Here is an 18,241-nt window from a genome sequence, read left to right as displayed (position 1 = left end):
CAAAACAGCGGTCTATGTTCGATGTGTTTCGAGAAACAACTGTTTTCATTCTCGAATAACAGGACTTTATATTTATAGAGGAATTTTGGTTATGGAGGGACAGTTAATAAAGAAGATTCGCGCTCGCGATGTTATTGTTACGCTCGCCTACTAATAAATTATTGTATATGTAGTGATAAATAAACTTATATAAATTATCGTGCCTTTTAATAAATTAAAGTAGGAACAATATAATAAATTAGTAAAGACATTATAAATTAAAGACATAACAATTAATAAATTCACAACATTATTATAGAGTTTTTACACTTTGGAACACGTAAATATTGGTTATTGAAGCACTTTCCAATACTTTACTCGAAATCACTAAAATTCAGACTTGCTACTCTTTGGAACTGGTGTATCGAATATACGACTGAACCTTTTCTATATCATTATTATCCAGAGTTATATCCTCAATTATATCTAGAGATTCAGTTGTAAGATATTTAGTTTTTGCTAGATTTATTTTTAGTCCTATTTCTTTTAATTTTGTATTTAGGTCTAATAGCATTTCCTGCAATTATCTGTCATTTATTAATGCAAAATCATCAGAAAATCTCAGGTGATTCGGGTTTTCGCCCTCTATCGTCACTCCTTTATTTGCCAATTTTAAAGTTCGGAACATATCTTCTAGAGCTATAGTAAATAGCTTGGGTGAGGTCTCTTTGTTTTACACCTCTGTACAAACACCTCTCTATAGTTTTATATCGGTAATCAACTCTATTGATAGAGTTGATGATATTGCCTTATCTAATCATTCATAGTTAAATATATGTTGTAAATGTTTACGTGAGATTTTCATATTTCGAATAATACAGCCAACAAATTTGCCAATGATGGGTTAAAGAATGGTTTCAAAATTCTTGCAAACTGTTAAACTGTTAGTAGGCGATTTAGAGAATGGAGATTGATTCTGACGCACATTATTATTCTGCCTGATACCATTATTGTACGAATTATGTATGTGTAAACTTCCTAAACATGTCTTATATGTTGTAAATTTCCTGATTTCGACCACACTCTTACCCGACAAAATCCTGAATTAAACCCAAATCCAAATAACTTTTATTTCATTTTTAAAATTATTTATTCCACTCTACTCTCACGGCGTAATTGCCCCTGGATAGACATGTAATGTGAGTAGTCTTCGACTATAGATATTATCATCGCCTACTGATGGAATAGGTGTTTACAGAGAAGTACAATACTTAGTGCGGACCGCAAATGAATGGCAATAAACTCAACAATAGGTAACAGTATGAACACTACGCCACGATTTCTTTGAAAATACTACTGAAAATATTTCTCCATACTTCCATAATGGGTGACTGACCTACGTGCACGATGTATATATCCTCTAACGTATCAGCATCAGCACTTAGGTTTTGTATACTGAAGCTCTTACAGTATTTCGGTCTATGTGTACATGTTGCATAAGCTACAAGTTGGTAATCAATTCAGGTGATATAATTGTATCCCAGCTCATTTATAATAAAAAAGCTGGGAAATCTTTCACTTTGAAGAACACTGTTAAATTCTATTGAATAAGTCAGCAGGTCTTTTTTATATTTCTATTTCTTTTTTATTACTCAAGAAAAAAATAATTGCCTTTTGCCAATAAGTTTTTTTTTTATTTTTTTATATATTATTTATATTTCTACCAGACTTCTCTGGACTCCTTTATACACTGATAATAATACAACGTTTGGAGTTATTTACCGTTTTAAAAATACGTTTAATCTTGTAATTGCTTCTTACTAAAAACATAAAACAAACCTGAATATATAAGAAAAAGCATCTTAAAGCTGGCAAGCTGATTCGGGCTAGATGGCCTAATTGTACTCCTTTCATATCAAATATTACAATGTACCTAAAAATAACATCAAAATTATTTATTTGCTTAACATTAGCTATGATATAAGCAATATGCAAAAATTAATTTATAACTCAACAGAAAAAATCTGTTGAATCTTTTTCTGCAGGTCCAATATTTCAATCCAGACTATAATAACTATTTAACTGGGAATAAGCCACAATTAAAGGTTAAAATACGTTTATTGACGTTTCAATTTCCACTTCGGAAATCGTTCTCAAAATACAAACATTAGTGTTTGTATTTTGAGAACGATTTCCGAAGTGGAAATTGAAACGTCAATAAACGTATTTTAACCTTTAATTGTGGCTTATTCCCAGTTAAATAGTAATTAATTTAAAATGCCACAAGAAAATAGCTTCAGAACAGACTATAATAATCAACGAAATGTAATTTTTACGTACACCGATCTCTGACTAATGCTATTCAATATTTATTTCATTACAGGATACTCGCTTAATTTTGTATTTATCACTGTTTTATCGGTTTTTGAAATTGTCCATATTTATTTTCCCTCTCTCTAGTTCTATCCCTCCTCGTGGAGTATTGGGCGCTTATGCGTTTCTTGGCCAAAAGTGTAAGCTTGCTGACTTGCCGGGTTAGCGCACCATATTTATTCTAGTTGTGTTTTAATATTTAGCGCTAAGGATAATTTAATAACGAACAATGGTACAACAATAAATGTTGAGAATACTACAAAAAAACCATGATGACTTTAAATTGAAAGAAAAAGAAGTAAAGAGCGTGCAGACATAAAAAGATCGTACAATGTAAATACCTTGGTTGATATAAATGGAAAGATAATACCTGAATCAATGGTGAAATATACAGGTATAAGAAATAAATACATTTAATAATTGTTCGAAGAAGAGAAGAGACAATAAGAAAGTAGAGACAATTAGTTAGAACGAAATATAGGGCCAACTAGAACAAAGGCTGAAGTAATACATGCAATAAATTTCGCAAAAACCAATAAAATCAAATGATATAACAGCATTTTAACAAAAACAGTTAAATATATCAAAGGATCAAATAAGTGTATTAGTAGACGTATATAGTTCGTACCCTCGTTCTTTGCTCATATTATTTTAATTTCTATAAATGTTTTTGGGTTGCAAATATAATACAGATACATGTATAAATTTAATTACCAAATCATTCCGATAATAATAAAAGTGCAGAATATGTGGGACGTCCCGCGGGAAAAAGCGCATGTCCTGTCCAGTGTCCCATCCCGCAGAAAAGTCGCTGCCCCGCCCCCGTCCCGTTCCGCAGCAAAAAACGCTGTCCCATCCTGCGTCCGGTCCCTTCCCGCAGGACAAAATGCGGAATACAGTGCGGGACGGGTCGTCCTACGAGCTTAATGGAGATTGAATTGAAAAGAAATGCAATCGTCTACTTTAATTTCAACGTCTTTTCTCTACGGAGAGACAGCAAAAGATGGTGTTTTTCAAGAGTAAACTGTAAGTATTGTCGGAAAAAAAGGTTATTCCGGTTATTCTTAACTCGTTCAAAAGCTTTCAGTAAGCTTGGATTTGCAGTTTACTTAATTCGCCATCGAAGAAAAGTCTCTTGACTTTCATTTCAATCATGTTTTTAGTTTCGATATAGTTTTGAAACTTTTGTAGTGTTTGCGGGTTTTTGAGGCGTATAATATTGTGGCGGGTTATTTCGGTGCGTGTCTCTTTCTTAGCATTAAGGATTTTAACTCGAAACTTTGTGCCAACTAGAAAGTGGCCTGAATCAATGTTAGAGCCTCGAAAGTGTGGACATCCATTTGCTTGGAGAAGTGTCTAGAACTTACAAGCATAATAGTATATGATCGATTTGATTATTTCTTAAGTCATAAGGTGATGCTTAAGTTATTATATGCATATTTTTGTATGGATAATATGTACTTCCCACGAGCAAGTCCTTATCGGTTGCAAAATTGATTACTCGATTGTAATTCGAATTGGTGTTATTGTCGACACTATCCGTACCAATGTGTTAAAAATCAAACTATGTCCTCCTTAAATGCAAAATCGACGTGTCTGGAGGTTTTGTATAAAAACCTTCTCCAAGGAAAATATTTCAAGTGGACTTTTTTAATTTCACAATCTTGTATTATATGGTATCAAAGTCAAAGGATATTTTTATTTTAATTTATTAGGAAGGTACGAATATGTTATTATTTTCATATACATTATAAAAATCGATTTATCATTACTCAATGAACCTTGATATAATTATTTTTTATTAACTATGTAAAATAAAAATAATTGACGATGTCGTTTCTGAAGTATATTTAATATTCATCATAATAATGATAATGAACACTCAAATAAAAATAATTTATAATGATTATAATAGTATAATCAATAAATAAATACTCCAACGAATTTAAGACCACAAAAGGCCTACTGCAGGGATGCTCTACATCTCCGACACTGTTCAAGATATTCCTCGAACAAATATTAACACCTTGGAAAAGGAAATGTGAAGGGATGAGAATACCAATCCGGAACAACTTCTTGTACAGATTAAGCTTTGCAGATGGCCAAGTAGTAACGGCTCAAGATGAAGAAGATCTGTGCTATATGCTCCGAAAATTAGAAAAGGAATACACAAAAAATGGACTGGAAATAAATCTAGAAAAGACCGAATATTTAACAACAGAGCAAGAACCAGGGAGAAACTTGGAAATGGACGATAATAGGGAAATTAACGGCAATGACAAATTCAACAATGGCAAATTCAAATATTTAGGATTCATACTCTCAAAAAATGGAACCACCGAGAAAGAGATAACCAGCAGATTAGCACAGACAAGAACATGTATTAAACAAATGAACGGGGTACTGTGGGATAGACAGATTACCTGAAATACAAAGAAGAGAATTTATAACACCTTGGTACGCAGTATAATGACCTATGGAGCAGAGAATTGGGTAATAAATAAACGAAACAGGTCCAAAATCACAGCAACTGAAATGGAGTTCATGAGAAGAAGCTGCAGAGTGACAAATATGAATCGCATCAGAAATGAGGACATAAAACGAAGAATGGCAGTAGAACAAGACATACTCAGCTACATCGAAAAAAAAAACGATTTTGGTATGGACATGTGAGAAGAACAGATCATACAAGGTGGATAGCAAAGATTTCGGATTGGAGCCCAATAGGAAGGAGGAAAAGAGGTAGACCCCGAAGATCATGGAGAGATGAACTGGATGAGGCCATGGAAAGACGAGACCTTGGAGATGGAGAATGACAGAACAGAAAGGACTGGAGACGTTGGCTGAAAGATGGAAGGCGGCGACAGCTGTAAAAATGCTTAAATAGATATATATATATATATATATATATATATATATATATATATATATATATATATATATATATATATATATATATGGATATATATATATTTATATATATATATATATGGATATATATATATATTTATATATATATATATATATATATATATATATATATATATATATATATATAATTTATATATATATATATATATATATATATATATATATATATATATATATAATACGAAACTCACCCATCTTCGATACCATCCTCGGATAAAACAATATCGTTGAACATACAAAACGTCTTAACGCATTCACTGAAAACCATTTTGGTTGGATCTCCATCTCTAACAGCATACATAACCATTCTATAACCTTCTGGTGTTAGTTTTGGTAGTCTCCACAGATGTCTAAACATAAAAAATTTAAAAGATATTATTTTGTTAACAAATACGTTTTTTAATAAATATTTTGATCATTAAGCAAAGTTGCATTAAGTATATATTATTCATCAAATACAATTATTTAATGAAATCCTAATGGATTCTACGACCGATTTTAATTTTTCTAAACCACAATATCAAAAAAATCCAAAAAGTTGCAGATTCCCTCATAGATATGCAGTAGACAACAAACTGGCAACTATATAAAATATAAAATCTACTATTAAACTATTAAATATAAAATCCAGTGTAAGTGACAAGGTTAATAAAAATATTGTAAATCTTTAAGGAAACTCATATTTTAATCAATTTTCAATTAATAAATAAAGGTTATAGCGGGATAAGATGGTAAAATCTGCACTCGGTGGGAATCTTATTAAGATCCGGTGCTCGAAAGTGTATATTTAGAAACCCCTTTAACCAAATTTTTAGCTCCCTAGGTGACCCCAGGGGCTCCCTATTGCAAAAAAAATCCTGACTGATCCTTTACTTTAAAAAATTTGACAACATACATTTTATTGCCTGAAAATTCTCAATTCTCATTTTTTTCAGATTTTTTGGATAAAAATTTAGCCCAGGAAAAATATTTGAAATTTTCAAAAAAATTTTAGGTTATGTAGGTAATTTTTAGCAAACTTCTAAATCATTATTTTTCCTATATTTTTTTAGTTTTTCAAATAGAGGGGTTAGATTTGCCATTTTTGTTCTGAAAAATTCTCAAAATTAGAAAAAACACATTTTCTAATTTTTGAGGCGTTTGTCCTCATGTTTTTAGCACATAAAATCCACTGTATGTCAATAAATACCGATTTTTGATATAGTTTCTTGTTATTTCTAATAGCGCGATTAAATTTGCCATTATCAGACCAGAACATGTAGAAAATATGACAAAACCTCTTTCTTGATATTTGTTTCATGTTTCAGCATATAATCTCAACTGCATGTGAATGAAGAACGATTTTTCATTTGTTTTTGTCATTTTTTTGGCTAATGACAAGGTCATGTAGCCCATTTTTAAAATGAAACATGTTCTAAATTAGGAAAAACTACATTTTCCGAAATTTTTTATTAGTTCAAGCACATAATTTCATTCAAATGCCCTTTTTTATTCGAGTGGTGATTAATTATTATTAAATATTACCATTTATGGATTAAATTAATAAAATAATAATATTTTATTTTATATAAGACCATTTTTCAATTTCTATTAATAATAATAAATTTTTATAAAATTACAAAATAGTAAAAATCTTCAAAATCAAATTACAATAATAGTTTTAGTCTTCGTCACTATCTTTGTTTATTACGGGGTCAGTATCTGATGTGATAAATGAGTCTGAAAGTATTTTTGCTGGTCTAATAAGTTTTGACTAATACCTTGCATTGCTAAGTTAATAAATAATTACGGCAATGTGAGAACAGGACCCTACAGTTCTTAATCCAGTACAGTCACAAGCATCGCGCAAACACCAAAAATTTTTTGCAACTTTTCAGTATATGCTATTTATAAATTGGATCATAAAATCTATATCTTTACTTATAATTCAATCAATTTCCAGCTATAAATGTTGAAAATATTAATTTAAGAAAAAACGCCATCTTGGTTCCTATTGGTCATAGGTAATTTTTTTAAAGGTTATGTTTTTTCCCCACATTTTAAGTGTGAATTTTTACAAACGCGTGACATAAAAAATAACATAGTTAATATAAATTGTAATAAGCTAAAAACTCAGCATGTTTTAAACATTTTTTTTTAATTTGGATAGAATGTTGAAATTGTTTTAATATAATATCTTAAAATTGAAGCCTCAAAAAATCATTTGCGATTTGATAAATACCTCTAGATTCACTTTTTGAGAAAGTACAGTTGTTTAAATAACCACTCTTTGGTATAAACAAATTAAATAACTTACAAACTGTTTGGTCAATCTAGCTAAAATTAAGCACACATTATTAACTTAATTGCCATAATTTCAAGTAGTTATGTTACATGTCATTATGCAACAAAAGAAGTTATTAATGTTAATATATTACTTCAAAAATAAGGGTTTTTTGCAATTATTTCGGTCAATTGTTTATGTATTTTAATTTAGAAAAAGTGGAAAAAGCCTTGGACCTGACATGCTTCCTATACAAATCCTAAAAATTCTAGATAAGACCTAGATAGACACTTGAACCAAATTTATAGTTCAGGCGTATTGCCCAAAGAGTGGTTAACGTCGATTTTTATTCCCCATAAAGAAAAACGCAAGGGAATGCAGCGGTTACCGCACTATTAGCTTGATGTCTCATGTGCTAAAGTTGCTACTAAAAGTACATGAGCGAATATATCACAAACTGGACATAGACGTTAATGATACACAATTTGGTTTTTGCAAAGGCCTAGGGACGCGTGAAGCCCTTTTTCACTTAATATACTGATACATAGATGCCTGGAAGTCAATCAAGATATATACGCATGTTTTATTGACTATAATAAAGCATTCGATAAGGTACGACATGAACAATTAATGAATTTCCTGAAATCAAAGAAGATTGACTACAACGACCTCAGGATCATATCAAATTTATACTATAAACAGCGTGCAAAAGTACGTGTTCACAAACAGCTGACATAAGAAATTGTAATTAGACAGGGATCCGTATTGTCGCCAATTCTTTTTAATGCCTAATCCAAAGAGATCCTGAAAAAGGCCCTACAGGGTGAAACAGCTAGAATAAAGGTAAATGGAATTCCCATTAACAACATTAGATATGCGGACGACACTGTGATCTTAGCCGAAAATATTAAAGATCTTCAGAGACTGGTGACCAGAATAGCGGAGTATGGAAAAGAGTACGGTCTAACAATGAACGTCAAGAAGACGAAATTTATGAGAATATCAAAAACTCAAAGAAATAACGAGAATCTTCTAATAAACGGAACCAACGTCAAACAAGTGGACAAATATGCATATCTGGAAACAATGATTAACTTCACAAATAATTACATTCAGGAGATCAAAATCAGAATAGAAAAGGCTAGAGCAAATTTCAACAAAATGAGAAGAGTGCTCTATAGAAGGGATGTAAAATTGAAACTAAGAGTTAGGTTGGCGAGGTGCTATGTTTTTTCGACTTTGTTTTATGGAATGGAATCTTGGACCTAAAATGCGACATCAATAAAAAAACTGGAATCATTCGAACTGTGGGTGTATAGAAGAATTCTGAAAATATCGTGAACAGAACACGTCACAAACAAAGAGGTTCTGAGAAGGATGAATAACAAAATAGAAATTTTAAATACAATTAAAACAAGAAAATTGGAATATCTCGGACATATTACATGTGGAGGGAAATACACCTTGCTCCAACTGATTATGCACGGAAAGATCCAAGGAAAGAAAAGTATAGCGAGGCGTAGAATGCCATGGCTGCGTAACCTAAAAGAGTGCTAGGGATGTACATCAAATATACTTTTCAGAGCAGCCGTCTCAAAAGACCGAATAGCTATGATGATTGCCGACCTCCGCCGCGGAGATGGCACTTGAAGAAGAAGAATTTAGAAACTCGCAGAATAAAGAACTTTTTAAGGTCTACAACTTTTATTTCAACATGTATAAGAAACGTTTTATACGCAAAAAAAAAAGATTTTTTACTTTTTATGATTGTTAAAAAAGAACAAAGCGTCTTCAAAGATTTGTGCTAAGCTATCACTTATATACCTTTTAGTGGAACCTTCAAAATCCTGTATGAGATTTTTACGTGAAATTGTTGATTTTTTCACAAATAGACTGGGGTATACTTAGATCGCCGCACCGTTTCGAAGGTCCCTAAAAATCATGAAGTAGTCTAATCTGTCTAGTACTGTGTACACTTAATGATACACAACACAGATATTATGCAGAGCAGTTTCCTACACTCACAATCAAGTATAGCACATTAAAAAGATATGTGTTAAGTAAAGATCTTGTTATTGAATAAAGACAGCTTCGTTGCTTTAAGTCACCTTAAATATCCGGAATACCGCGGTAAAATTGGCATATCTTATATTCGAATTTTGTATTTGTTTCAAAACATTTAAAAAATTGAATAATGTTTCTTATATTCATTATTATATTGTATATATTAATATTGTGAAAACTGTGATTTTCTACAAATTTAAGACGAATCGAAAGAGTTTTCTTTTTATGTAAGTTAAAAAACTGCTCCGCAACTGATCATGAAATTTTCCATCCCTAATTCGCTAGTCTTAATTGTTTAAAAAATATATTTAGTGGTTGACGTAGTTCTGACATAATTAAAATATTTTATGTTTGAAAACAAGTTTTTGTGTTTGAAAACTATTTAAAATCAAGGAAGATGTGAATGTCAGATCCTTACATCAAAATTATCTGTCGTCGGTCCCCAAATTTCTGCCTCACCACAAAATTTTTGTAATGATTTCAATGTTAAGGAATGTTTGTAAACTCAAAATACCAGTAAGTACTGTGTTTATCTTATTTAGTAGTGCAAAATTGTCATTTAAATTTGAAACTGTTATTTTTTTATACACAAGCAGTTTTTTACTACAAAAATATCTTCTATTTTTATGTTTTGGTCGGTTTCTACTTCTCTGGAATAGATCACTTCTTTGGATTCTCATATTTTGTTTATTTTTGCCTTTTATGGTTTTGTAATACATTTTTATTTTTTGACAACCTTAAACCTCGAATACTTTTTTTACTGTTTTATAGAACTTAATTAAACGAAGTTACTAAATTTCGGAGAAAATATATTAAGTGACATAGAAATCCAAACATCTTCTCGTATAATAAATTATTATATTTTGAAAATATTTTAAACAATTATATAGGTTAGTAAAATAAACAAACGATGAAAACTGGTTAACAACTAATAGGGGTAAATCACTAATATGTTAATGCCTCTCAGTGGGTAACACACTCTTTATACGCCTGGGCTCGCTCTTTCTTAGGTGGCCAATATCCTCCTAGTGTATCATGTTTTATGTCTAATTAACTCTTCCGAAGTGATCCCAAAGTCAAGGGAGGATGCTCTAAATTAAGAAGTTTCCGATTCACCATGTTACACACATGTTCAACTGGGGATTAATCTGGATATCCTGAAGACCAGGGCAAAAAATTTACTTTAGCCTGTTCAAATAAGTCTACGGCCACTCTCATAATGTGCAACCTTGCGTTATCTAGCTTAAAAGTTGAAAGTTGGAGCGTCTGAAAGTATGGTATGCGATGAAGTTACAGAATTTCTTCTACTGAATTGTCATGTTCTCTCTGAAGAAGATTAGAAATGAACTTGAACCGTAAGCGATAGTACCTTACACCATAATCCCAACATTGAATTGTGGATTTCGTCTTTCACCACGTCGCGTCGTCCTCTGACCCAGGCTTGGTCATCATGCATTACTAAACAGAATCGAAATTTATCCCCAAACATAACCTTACTACATTCCTGGCCAAGCCAATCATTCTCTGCACCATTTAAGATGATTACATCAATGTTCAGGGGTACGAGGTAGAACTCAGTGTAGCCGAAATATAATAAAGGCCAAAACTGCGAATATGAGGATAAATTATTCTCATCCTAATTAGACTTTCATCATGTTCTGCAAACTATTAATTAGCAATAGACCTGGTAGTGAATAAGCTGTTCCTTATGCCCGATTTCCCCAACGATATCTAAACAGATGCTTTCGGAAGTATTTCTTATCGAAAAGAACTTCCTAAGACAAAACTTAGGAACAATGTGGTTTCACAACTAAAAGAACTGCTTATCTAGGAAATTCTTTCTTAGGTATTAATTCGGGTAAGTGTGAACTATTGTTAATAAATAAAAAGAAAAATCAGATGTCATAATCTTTCTTTTTCTATTTGTTAATATTGAATTCTTTGTTTGCCAAATTGGTTTTGTTCAGTTCTGTCGTGCTTTATTTAGTAGTTAGCTTTGTTTAGTTTAGTAACTTATAGAAAAGTAGTTTTTTATGTATCTAACAGGTCTGCATCATCTCCACCTTTAATTAAAAGATATAAATAACATCACTATTGTCAAGTTAGTGACTAAACTAACACAATCACTATTGTGTTAGTTTAGTGGATGCCATTTCTTCACTGTAGCAGGAAATTTAATGTATCTTTCTTTTAACCTCCCTAATGAAGTTGTTACATGTTTAATTATGTAAGAAATGAAATGTAATATATTAACATTTTATATTTAAACTTGCATATACTTGTCTATACATTCCAACACATATAAAACTGTTGGTTTAGACATTCAAAACCTTCGAAAAAAATTCACTTCGTCCAAAGGTTAAAAATAATTTGGTCGATTCTTGATAACTCGAGGTCTTCCTTCTGTTTTTTCTTCAGAATCAGATGATGATTTGATCCGATACAGGCTTTTGATAATCTGTAGTGCTTCCATATTATTAATGGTACCAAAACAACACTTATTAATACAAAATAATACAAAAATACAACTAACTATATGAAAACATCACACGAATTAAGGTAAGATTCAAATTATTGACAAAGTTCACAAGCACATCCATGTGACCGCCATGTTTTGGTGCCTGTACGTTGCCCATTACTACCTCTCGCAGGGTTACCAGGTCAAGAATTGCAGTAAGCTGACTACAAGCGGTTTAGTGCAGAGTATTAAAGGAGACTGAGGGAGGCCTACATCCAGCATAGGAAGCGATTGGTTAAATGAAGATGATACATATGTTCACGTTATATTATTATTATATATAGTTGCCGATTTGAAAGCCGTTACATACAATATACTATTACCCATTTAAGAGTTCCAATATATTTTATTTTTTACAAAAATGTCCAATACATTGTGTTAAAATTAGAAACTGAAATATTTAAACTGAGCCGAAATATCGAGAGTTAAATATAAAATTCATTAAAATCATAAAACTAAAATTTTTATTCTTTCTTGCCTATTAACATGTTCCCACATTGTAATAAAAAAATTTATTTAGAAAATTTGTGCAGATTTTTTTTACAAACATTTTAGTAATATGTTTGGTATATACATTGGTTTTGTCGAAAATTAAAGCACTTTTTGGGGGTTTGCCGTTTGCCTACTTAGAAATAAGAATCATAAGCTAAATTTAAATACAGTAGGTCTGTAATATACCAAATATTTTGTTTACAGGAAATACAAACTAATTTTGTGACTATAAAGTTTCATTTACATCCTATAGACAGCTCTTAAGCAAGAATAAAAAATTGCTTTTCTGGAATATTGCAGGGTTATAATATATATTATATATTTTGGTTGAGTTTATAAAAAAAACTTTATTGTATATTAACTGTTTATGAATGCCGTTATTTGCTTTGCTCTAACTTTTTATCTTTTTTTAGACAAGATGTGTCAGAACCCCTCATTCTCTTCGCCCATTGCGAAGAATGGACAAGTCAGCAGTAGGTTTTCCCAAATATAGTATAAATTCAAGAAGTTTTAAATCTCTTACAACTACATCAAATCAGAAGAATAGTTTTAGCTTACCAACAGGTACAGTCAATTCTAACTTTAGGCGACATTGTCCTCAAAAGATTAAGTTTGGACATCCAAGAAGCGCAACTACTGCAGAAAAGAATAAAAGAGATGATATCAGCTACGAACAATACCTATATCTCAAAAAGGAGAAGCAAGAAAAAATGTACAATTCAAAGCTAAATAAGTTTTGTTCATCATCTCAATATAAGAACAAATTCCTCGAACGTTCAAGTAGTAAGCAAAAAAGGCGACATTTTACATCTGAAGCAAAACGAGTTCAGTATCCCAAATTTCCAATCCAGCCTAAATTTCGTAAGTAATATCTATATTTACTACAATTAAATTATAATAACATAGCAAATAGATCAAATATACCAAACTCCTCTATTCTCTAAAAATCAACTGCGTAAAAATAAGTGTGCAAGATAATTTTCGGACAGTTTTCGGTCCAGCAGTGAAAGTGAAAAATGAGTTGTTTTATTTTGATGATTCAGCAACATTCTCTTTATGATTTAAACTCTGAAGTCTGAACACACCAACGTTAAAGAACCACAAGTAAATCGAGTTTTTATTCGGATAATAATACATCGATTCTCTTCGATGTATTCTTCAGGGCTTCCGCGGTCTCAGTCTCCCGAGCCCCCAGACACTACTAAACTGATCACTAATCAAGGCATTACTGTTGTACTGAAGAAATTTTCCACTCGCGAAACGTGGAAACTCTAAGTTTCCACTAAGTAATTCCGAAAACTTCCAACTGTTAGCTTTGTGACTTATGTATTGTCATTGCAAAAGCCAGACGTACGGGAAATTGTAAACGTTTAAAATCAAATGGTGCGTTTCCATCCTCTCCTTTGCATTTTTCCTTGATATACGTTGCCTCAATGACATTATTTATTTTTTCTCATTCAGTCTGCTTCCATCGTACATTCGAGGTTAATTATTAATGATACGCATCATTAATCGCGCTGAATAAGCTTAACCCAGCAAATAAATAATGAATTTACTTAAAATTACACTAAGAAGGTAATATGATAATTGTACACCACTGCTCCGTTCGATGCATAAACAATAATAATAGCCGAACATTGTGTAGTTTTCGGAGTAAGAGAAAGCTTATTGTGTAAGACCAACAGGAGACCGGCTTTGTTTTCATCCCTACTCCGTGCTGTTTACTAGGTGAAAATTGATACTTGTGGACGCCTGGCGGGATAACTGCTTTAGTGATAATTGAACACTTATCAATAGGGTTAAAATGATTAAATTACCAATATGGCTATTAAAACATAGGGGTTTTAATAAAAACGGTTCATCTACCTGCCAATTATTATAACACAATATACCAATATACACTAGTAGCGACCTCTAATGAAGAAGCATGAAGTCAAAAGATTTCTAATCGATGGCGATTTAAGTAAACTGAAAATTCAAGCTTACTAGAAGCTACAGGGCAATGTAAAGAATTTGTTTATTTTGACAATACAATTGCTGATGTATAACTTAAAAATTTATTGGTCATTTTAGTTTAGATGTGAGATTTTTTATGCAGAAAACATATAATTTACACGAGTTCTATATACCTATTACAAATATTTTTTTGTCATTCATTTTGTCTTATCATTAAGTTACGAATTTTCTAGCACTCTACATGGCTAAGAGGACTTATTCTACAAATAAAAACTGCAAAGGTTGTGCTGGTGACGAAGATTGTTTTCAGTATTTTCAAGATAAACCAATTAAAAAAGCCAGTTTACTAGTACCTAGAGAACAATTTGCCACACCAGTTACGCCAGACTTTAGATATCATAGAACTGCTTTACCTAAGAATATTCAGTATGGGTATAATATAAAACAAGATGATAATGTTACAGCTGATCACAAAGAAACTGAAGGTAAGCACTGAGTAATTTTTTGATAACTTTAGTTTTCAAGAGTTTCAGGTCGATTAGGTTTAATTTCGATGTAAGTATATGCAATATTCTCAATAATAAATATCCTCATCCCAAGGCAGTTACTAAATCAGGTATTTCTAAGGTATAAAAATGTAATCATAATAATAGTTAAAAATATTACAAATCGCTGTTTGGGCCACAAAGATTGTTACAAAAAATGTACAACTAAACATGCTAATAGATGTAAAGTTCAATAATAAAGGACATAAAGAATATATCCTTACAAAATAAAGTTATGTAAGGATTAAATGTAATGTAGTTTTTTGCTAACAATATCATTTTTTCAGATGTACCCTCGTATAATCCAATAAACATATATTGATTACTATTGAACGTAGTATTGGTTATTTAAATAAAAAACAGTTTAAATGAGATGCTCTAATGGAGATCCCCTGGCAATATGCCAGCCTTCGCTTGAATTCTAGAATAAAGCCCTAGAATAAGTTTCTTAAGATTACATGTTAATTTTCTTTATGAAAATGGAATAGTCTTTAAAAATATAGGTTTCTATTTAAAAAAAACAAGTGGATTAGGTTATCACGACGACATGGTAATATCATCATAGTTGGCTATTATCCAAAATAAAAGTAAATCTAAATTTAAAAATTGACTTGTCTGGGCATAATATCAGTCTAGTATGTAGCATTTCTGAAATATTAAAAAGGTCTTTTCAAAATGAACATAGCATATCTATTATGAAGGTCCTGGAACTTTTTTTTTTAATATAGTATTTTGTTTATATGAAATTGGGCTACATTTGATTGTAATGAAAATTATATTTTTAACTAAAAATATAAGAAATATAAAATAGAAAAAATATATAATAGAAGTGTGTGAAAAATTGTGTAAAAAAAGAATATAACCTTTAAAGTTTTTGTTAGGGTTATGTATTTTTAAAATTGACGGTTGACTTACTTAACAGTGGTGCTGTAGGCATCAGCCATGCTTTTGGCTAAAAAACAATACAAACAGCACAACAGTTGGCAATCTATCCACCAGACAATTAAATGCAACATGGAACCTTAAGCCCTTAAAAGATCTGAATTATATCACACTCCCATCAGTTTTAAAATTAGACATAATTGATGTAGTTTAAAAAGTCTGTCAAGTACTACCAATACATGAAAATAAAGAATACGTACTGTGAACAAATGAACTAGAAAAAAGCACTACGTCAAAAGCAAATATTAGTAAAGAGCAACTCAAAGCTATCAATGTTCTAAAACAAGATGGATCCATAACAATATTACTAGCTGACAAAGTCAATGCAACTATAATAGTAGACAAAAGTAAATATCAGTTAAAAATTTAAGGACTGGTTACAAATGGACCTTACACAAAACTAACAAAGGATCCAACTAAATTACTGGAAAACAGAATAGATCAAATACTGCACAAAGTTAGGGAATATCTGACAGGCTACCAAATAAGAATATTAACACCACTCTATAGTAGGACACCACATCTATATGAAATTCCACAATTTTCCCTACAAGCAAAATGTACCCCTTAGACAAATTTGCAGTAGCATGGATTCTCGCTGTCTAAGTTCCTCCTAGACATAATAGAACCTCTAGCAAACAATACAACAACATAAATTAAAAACCGAACAATTCTTGTAAAAAATAGCAGAAATAGATTATCATTACAAAAATATGCTAGTTAATTTAGATATCACCAGCCTTTTCCTCAATATACCACTGGAGAAAACTTTAAAAATAGTAAGAGTTAAATTGAAGAGAAACGATACATTGATAACAAAAATCAAACTGAATATAACTAAAAAAAATGTACACAAATAAGACAAACAACCCACAGTATGGTGGAGATATGTAGATGATGTGTTCTACATTTAGCCTCATGAACCGAAGCATTACATACATTTCTCTTGGGCATCAACAATAAAGAATCTGCTTACAAATGCTTTCACAAAAATTGACTACCCATGGTCATTTATAAACAAGGAATTCCACAAAATAGAAGAAAGAAAACAACAAAACACCACAAGCAATTTAGAAACTCACAAGAAGGGACTCAAAGATAACAACAATACCAAATATAAAGTCCTTATCAGAAAAATAAAAAAGAATTGAAAACAAGCACAATATCACATTTAAAACGATAAATACCCTCAGATCTATCCTATCCAAAACAAACCTAACAACATACAAGAGAAATCAAAGAACTGCATCTTTAAAATATCCCATAAATACAACGCTTTTTATGTGTAAATAACCGCCTAAGACGACTAAGTTTCAGGATAAACGAGCAAAATATACGTCAAAAACAGGATCTTTAACAAATCACAGAGGTGGAAACATGGCTAGGATAATAAACACACAGTACAATGAACAGATAGATCAATAATCATGAAAGAAACAGACATAAAAAAAAATCAAAGAAGCAGCCCTCATCCTGCTCAATGAAGAAAATTGTGTAGTACACATATCAGTAGAATTCAGCAGGCTTTGATTGCCAATGCTAAAATAAGAAGTCAACAAGAAGATCATATTAAGAATAGCGGATTAAAAAATTCTGAGACACATCGTCTACATTCATACAAAATACAAATGCAACACACAATACACGAATACACACACACCTACAAACGTATAAAGTAGATATAAATAATGCAGCAACACCAACATAATCAGAATTTGATGTCCCCTACGACACAAAATCTTCTCCAGATTTTTTCAACCAAAGACATGGATGTTGCTTACAACACCACGGCTAAGTAACCAACCCCTTAATTTTGAAAAGACATACATAACAGGTTCAACAACTTTGACGGTTATATTTTCTTTTCACAGAATTTTTCACACAATTCTAAAACGACTTCCTCAGTGTAAACCGAAAGGTCAGATTTTTAAAAATGTCATTTGTATTACAATTAATTGTGACTTAATTCCATATAAACACAATACTTAATTAACAACTTAATAAAAATATATAAAGTTATGCTCGATCTTGCTCAGTGGCCAAAAATAAAAACTGTTGTTGGATGATTGTTGGAGGAAATGAAATATAAAAAATAATTAATAAAATAGTCTTGATTGATATCAGAGATGTTATAAGTAAATAATATATCAACCTTTCTATTTATTCTTTTAGAATTTA

The 18,241-nt window shown here is 31.2% G+C and overlaps 2 protein-coding genes across 7 annotated transcripts in view; one reads left to right on the top strand and one right to left on the bottom strand.

Annotated features, from left to right (window-relative positions):
- The window catches only part of LOC140436982 (alpha-tocopherol transfer protein-like), a 162,963-nt gene that overhangs the window by 17,716 nt on the left and 127,006 nt on the right, over positions 1-18,241 (bottom strand). For all 3 annotated transcript variants that reach the window (XM_072526188.1, XM_072526187.1, XM_072526186.1), the window contains exons 3-4: positions 5,475-5,633; positions 1,819-1,912 (exon numbers count right to left, since the gene is read on the bottom strand). In XM_072526188.1, the coding sequence (XP_072382289.1) occupies positions 1,819-1,912; positions 5,475-5,633 (253 nt within the window). The remainder of the gene's footprint in view (positions 1-1,818; positions 1,913-5,474; positions 5,634-18,241) is intronic.
- The window catches only part of LOC140436981 (uncharacterized), an 82,983-nt gene continuing 74,708 nt past the window's right edge, over positions 9,967-18,241 (top strand). For all 4 annotated transcript variants that reach the window (XM_072526183.1, XM_072526182.1, XM_072526181.1 and 1 more), the window contains exons 1-3: positions 9,967-10,126; positions 13,034-13,481; positions 14,810-15,061. In XM_072526183.1, coding sequence (XP_072382284.1) covers positions 10,085-10,126; positions 13,034-13,481; positions 14,810-15,061 — 742 coding nt within the window. In that variant the 5' untranslated portion in view covers positions 9,967-10,084. The remainder of the gene's footprint in view (positions 10,127-13,033; positions 13,482-14,809; positions 15,062-18,241) is intronic.

The sequence above is a fragment of the Diabrotica undecimpunctata genome, chromosome 3 (assembly GCF_040954645.1).
Source record: "Diabrotica undecimpunctata isolate CICGRU chromosome 3, icDiaUnde3, whole genome shotgun sequence".
In the NCBI taxonomy this organism is placed as follows: Eukaryota; Metazoa; Arthropoda; class Insecta; order Coleoptera; family Chrysomelidae; genus Diabrotica; species Diabrotica undecimpunctata.
This window is presented reverse-complemented; position numbering and strand designations above follow the sequence as displayed.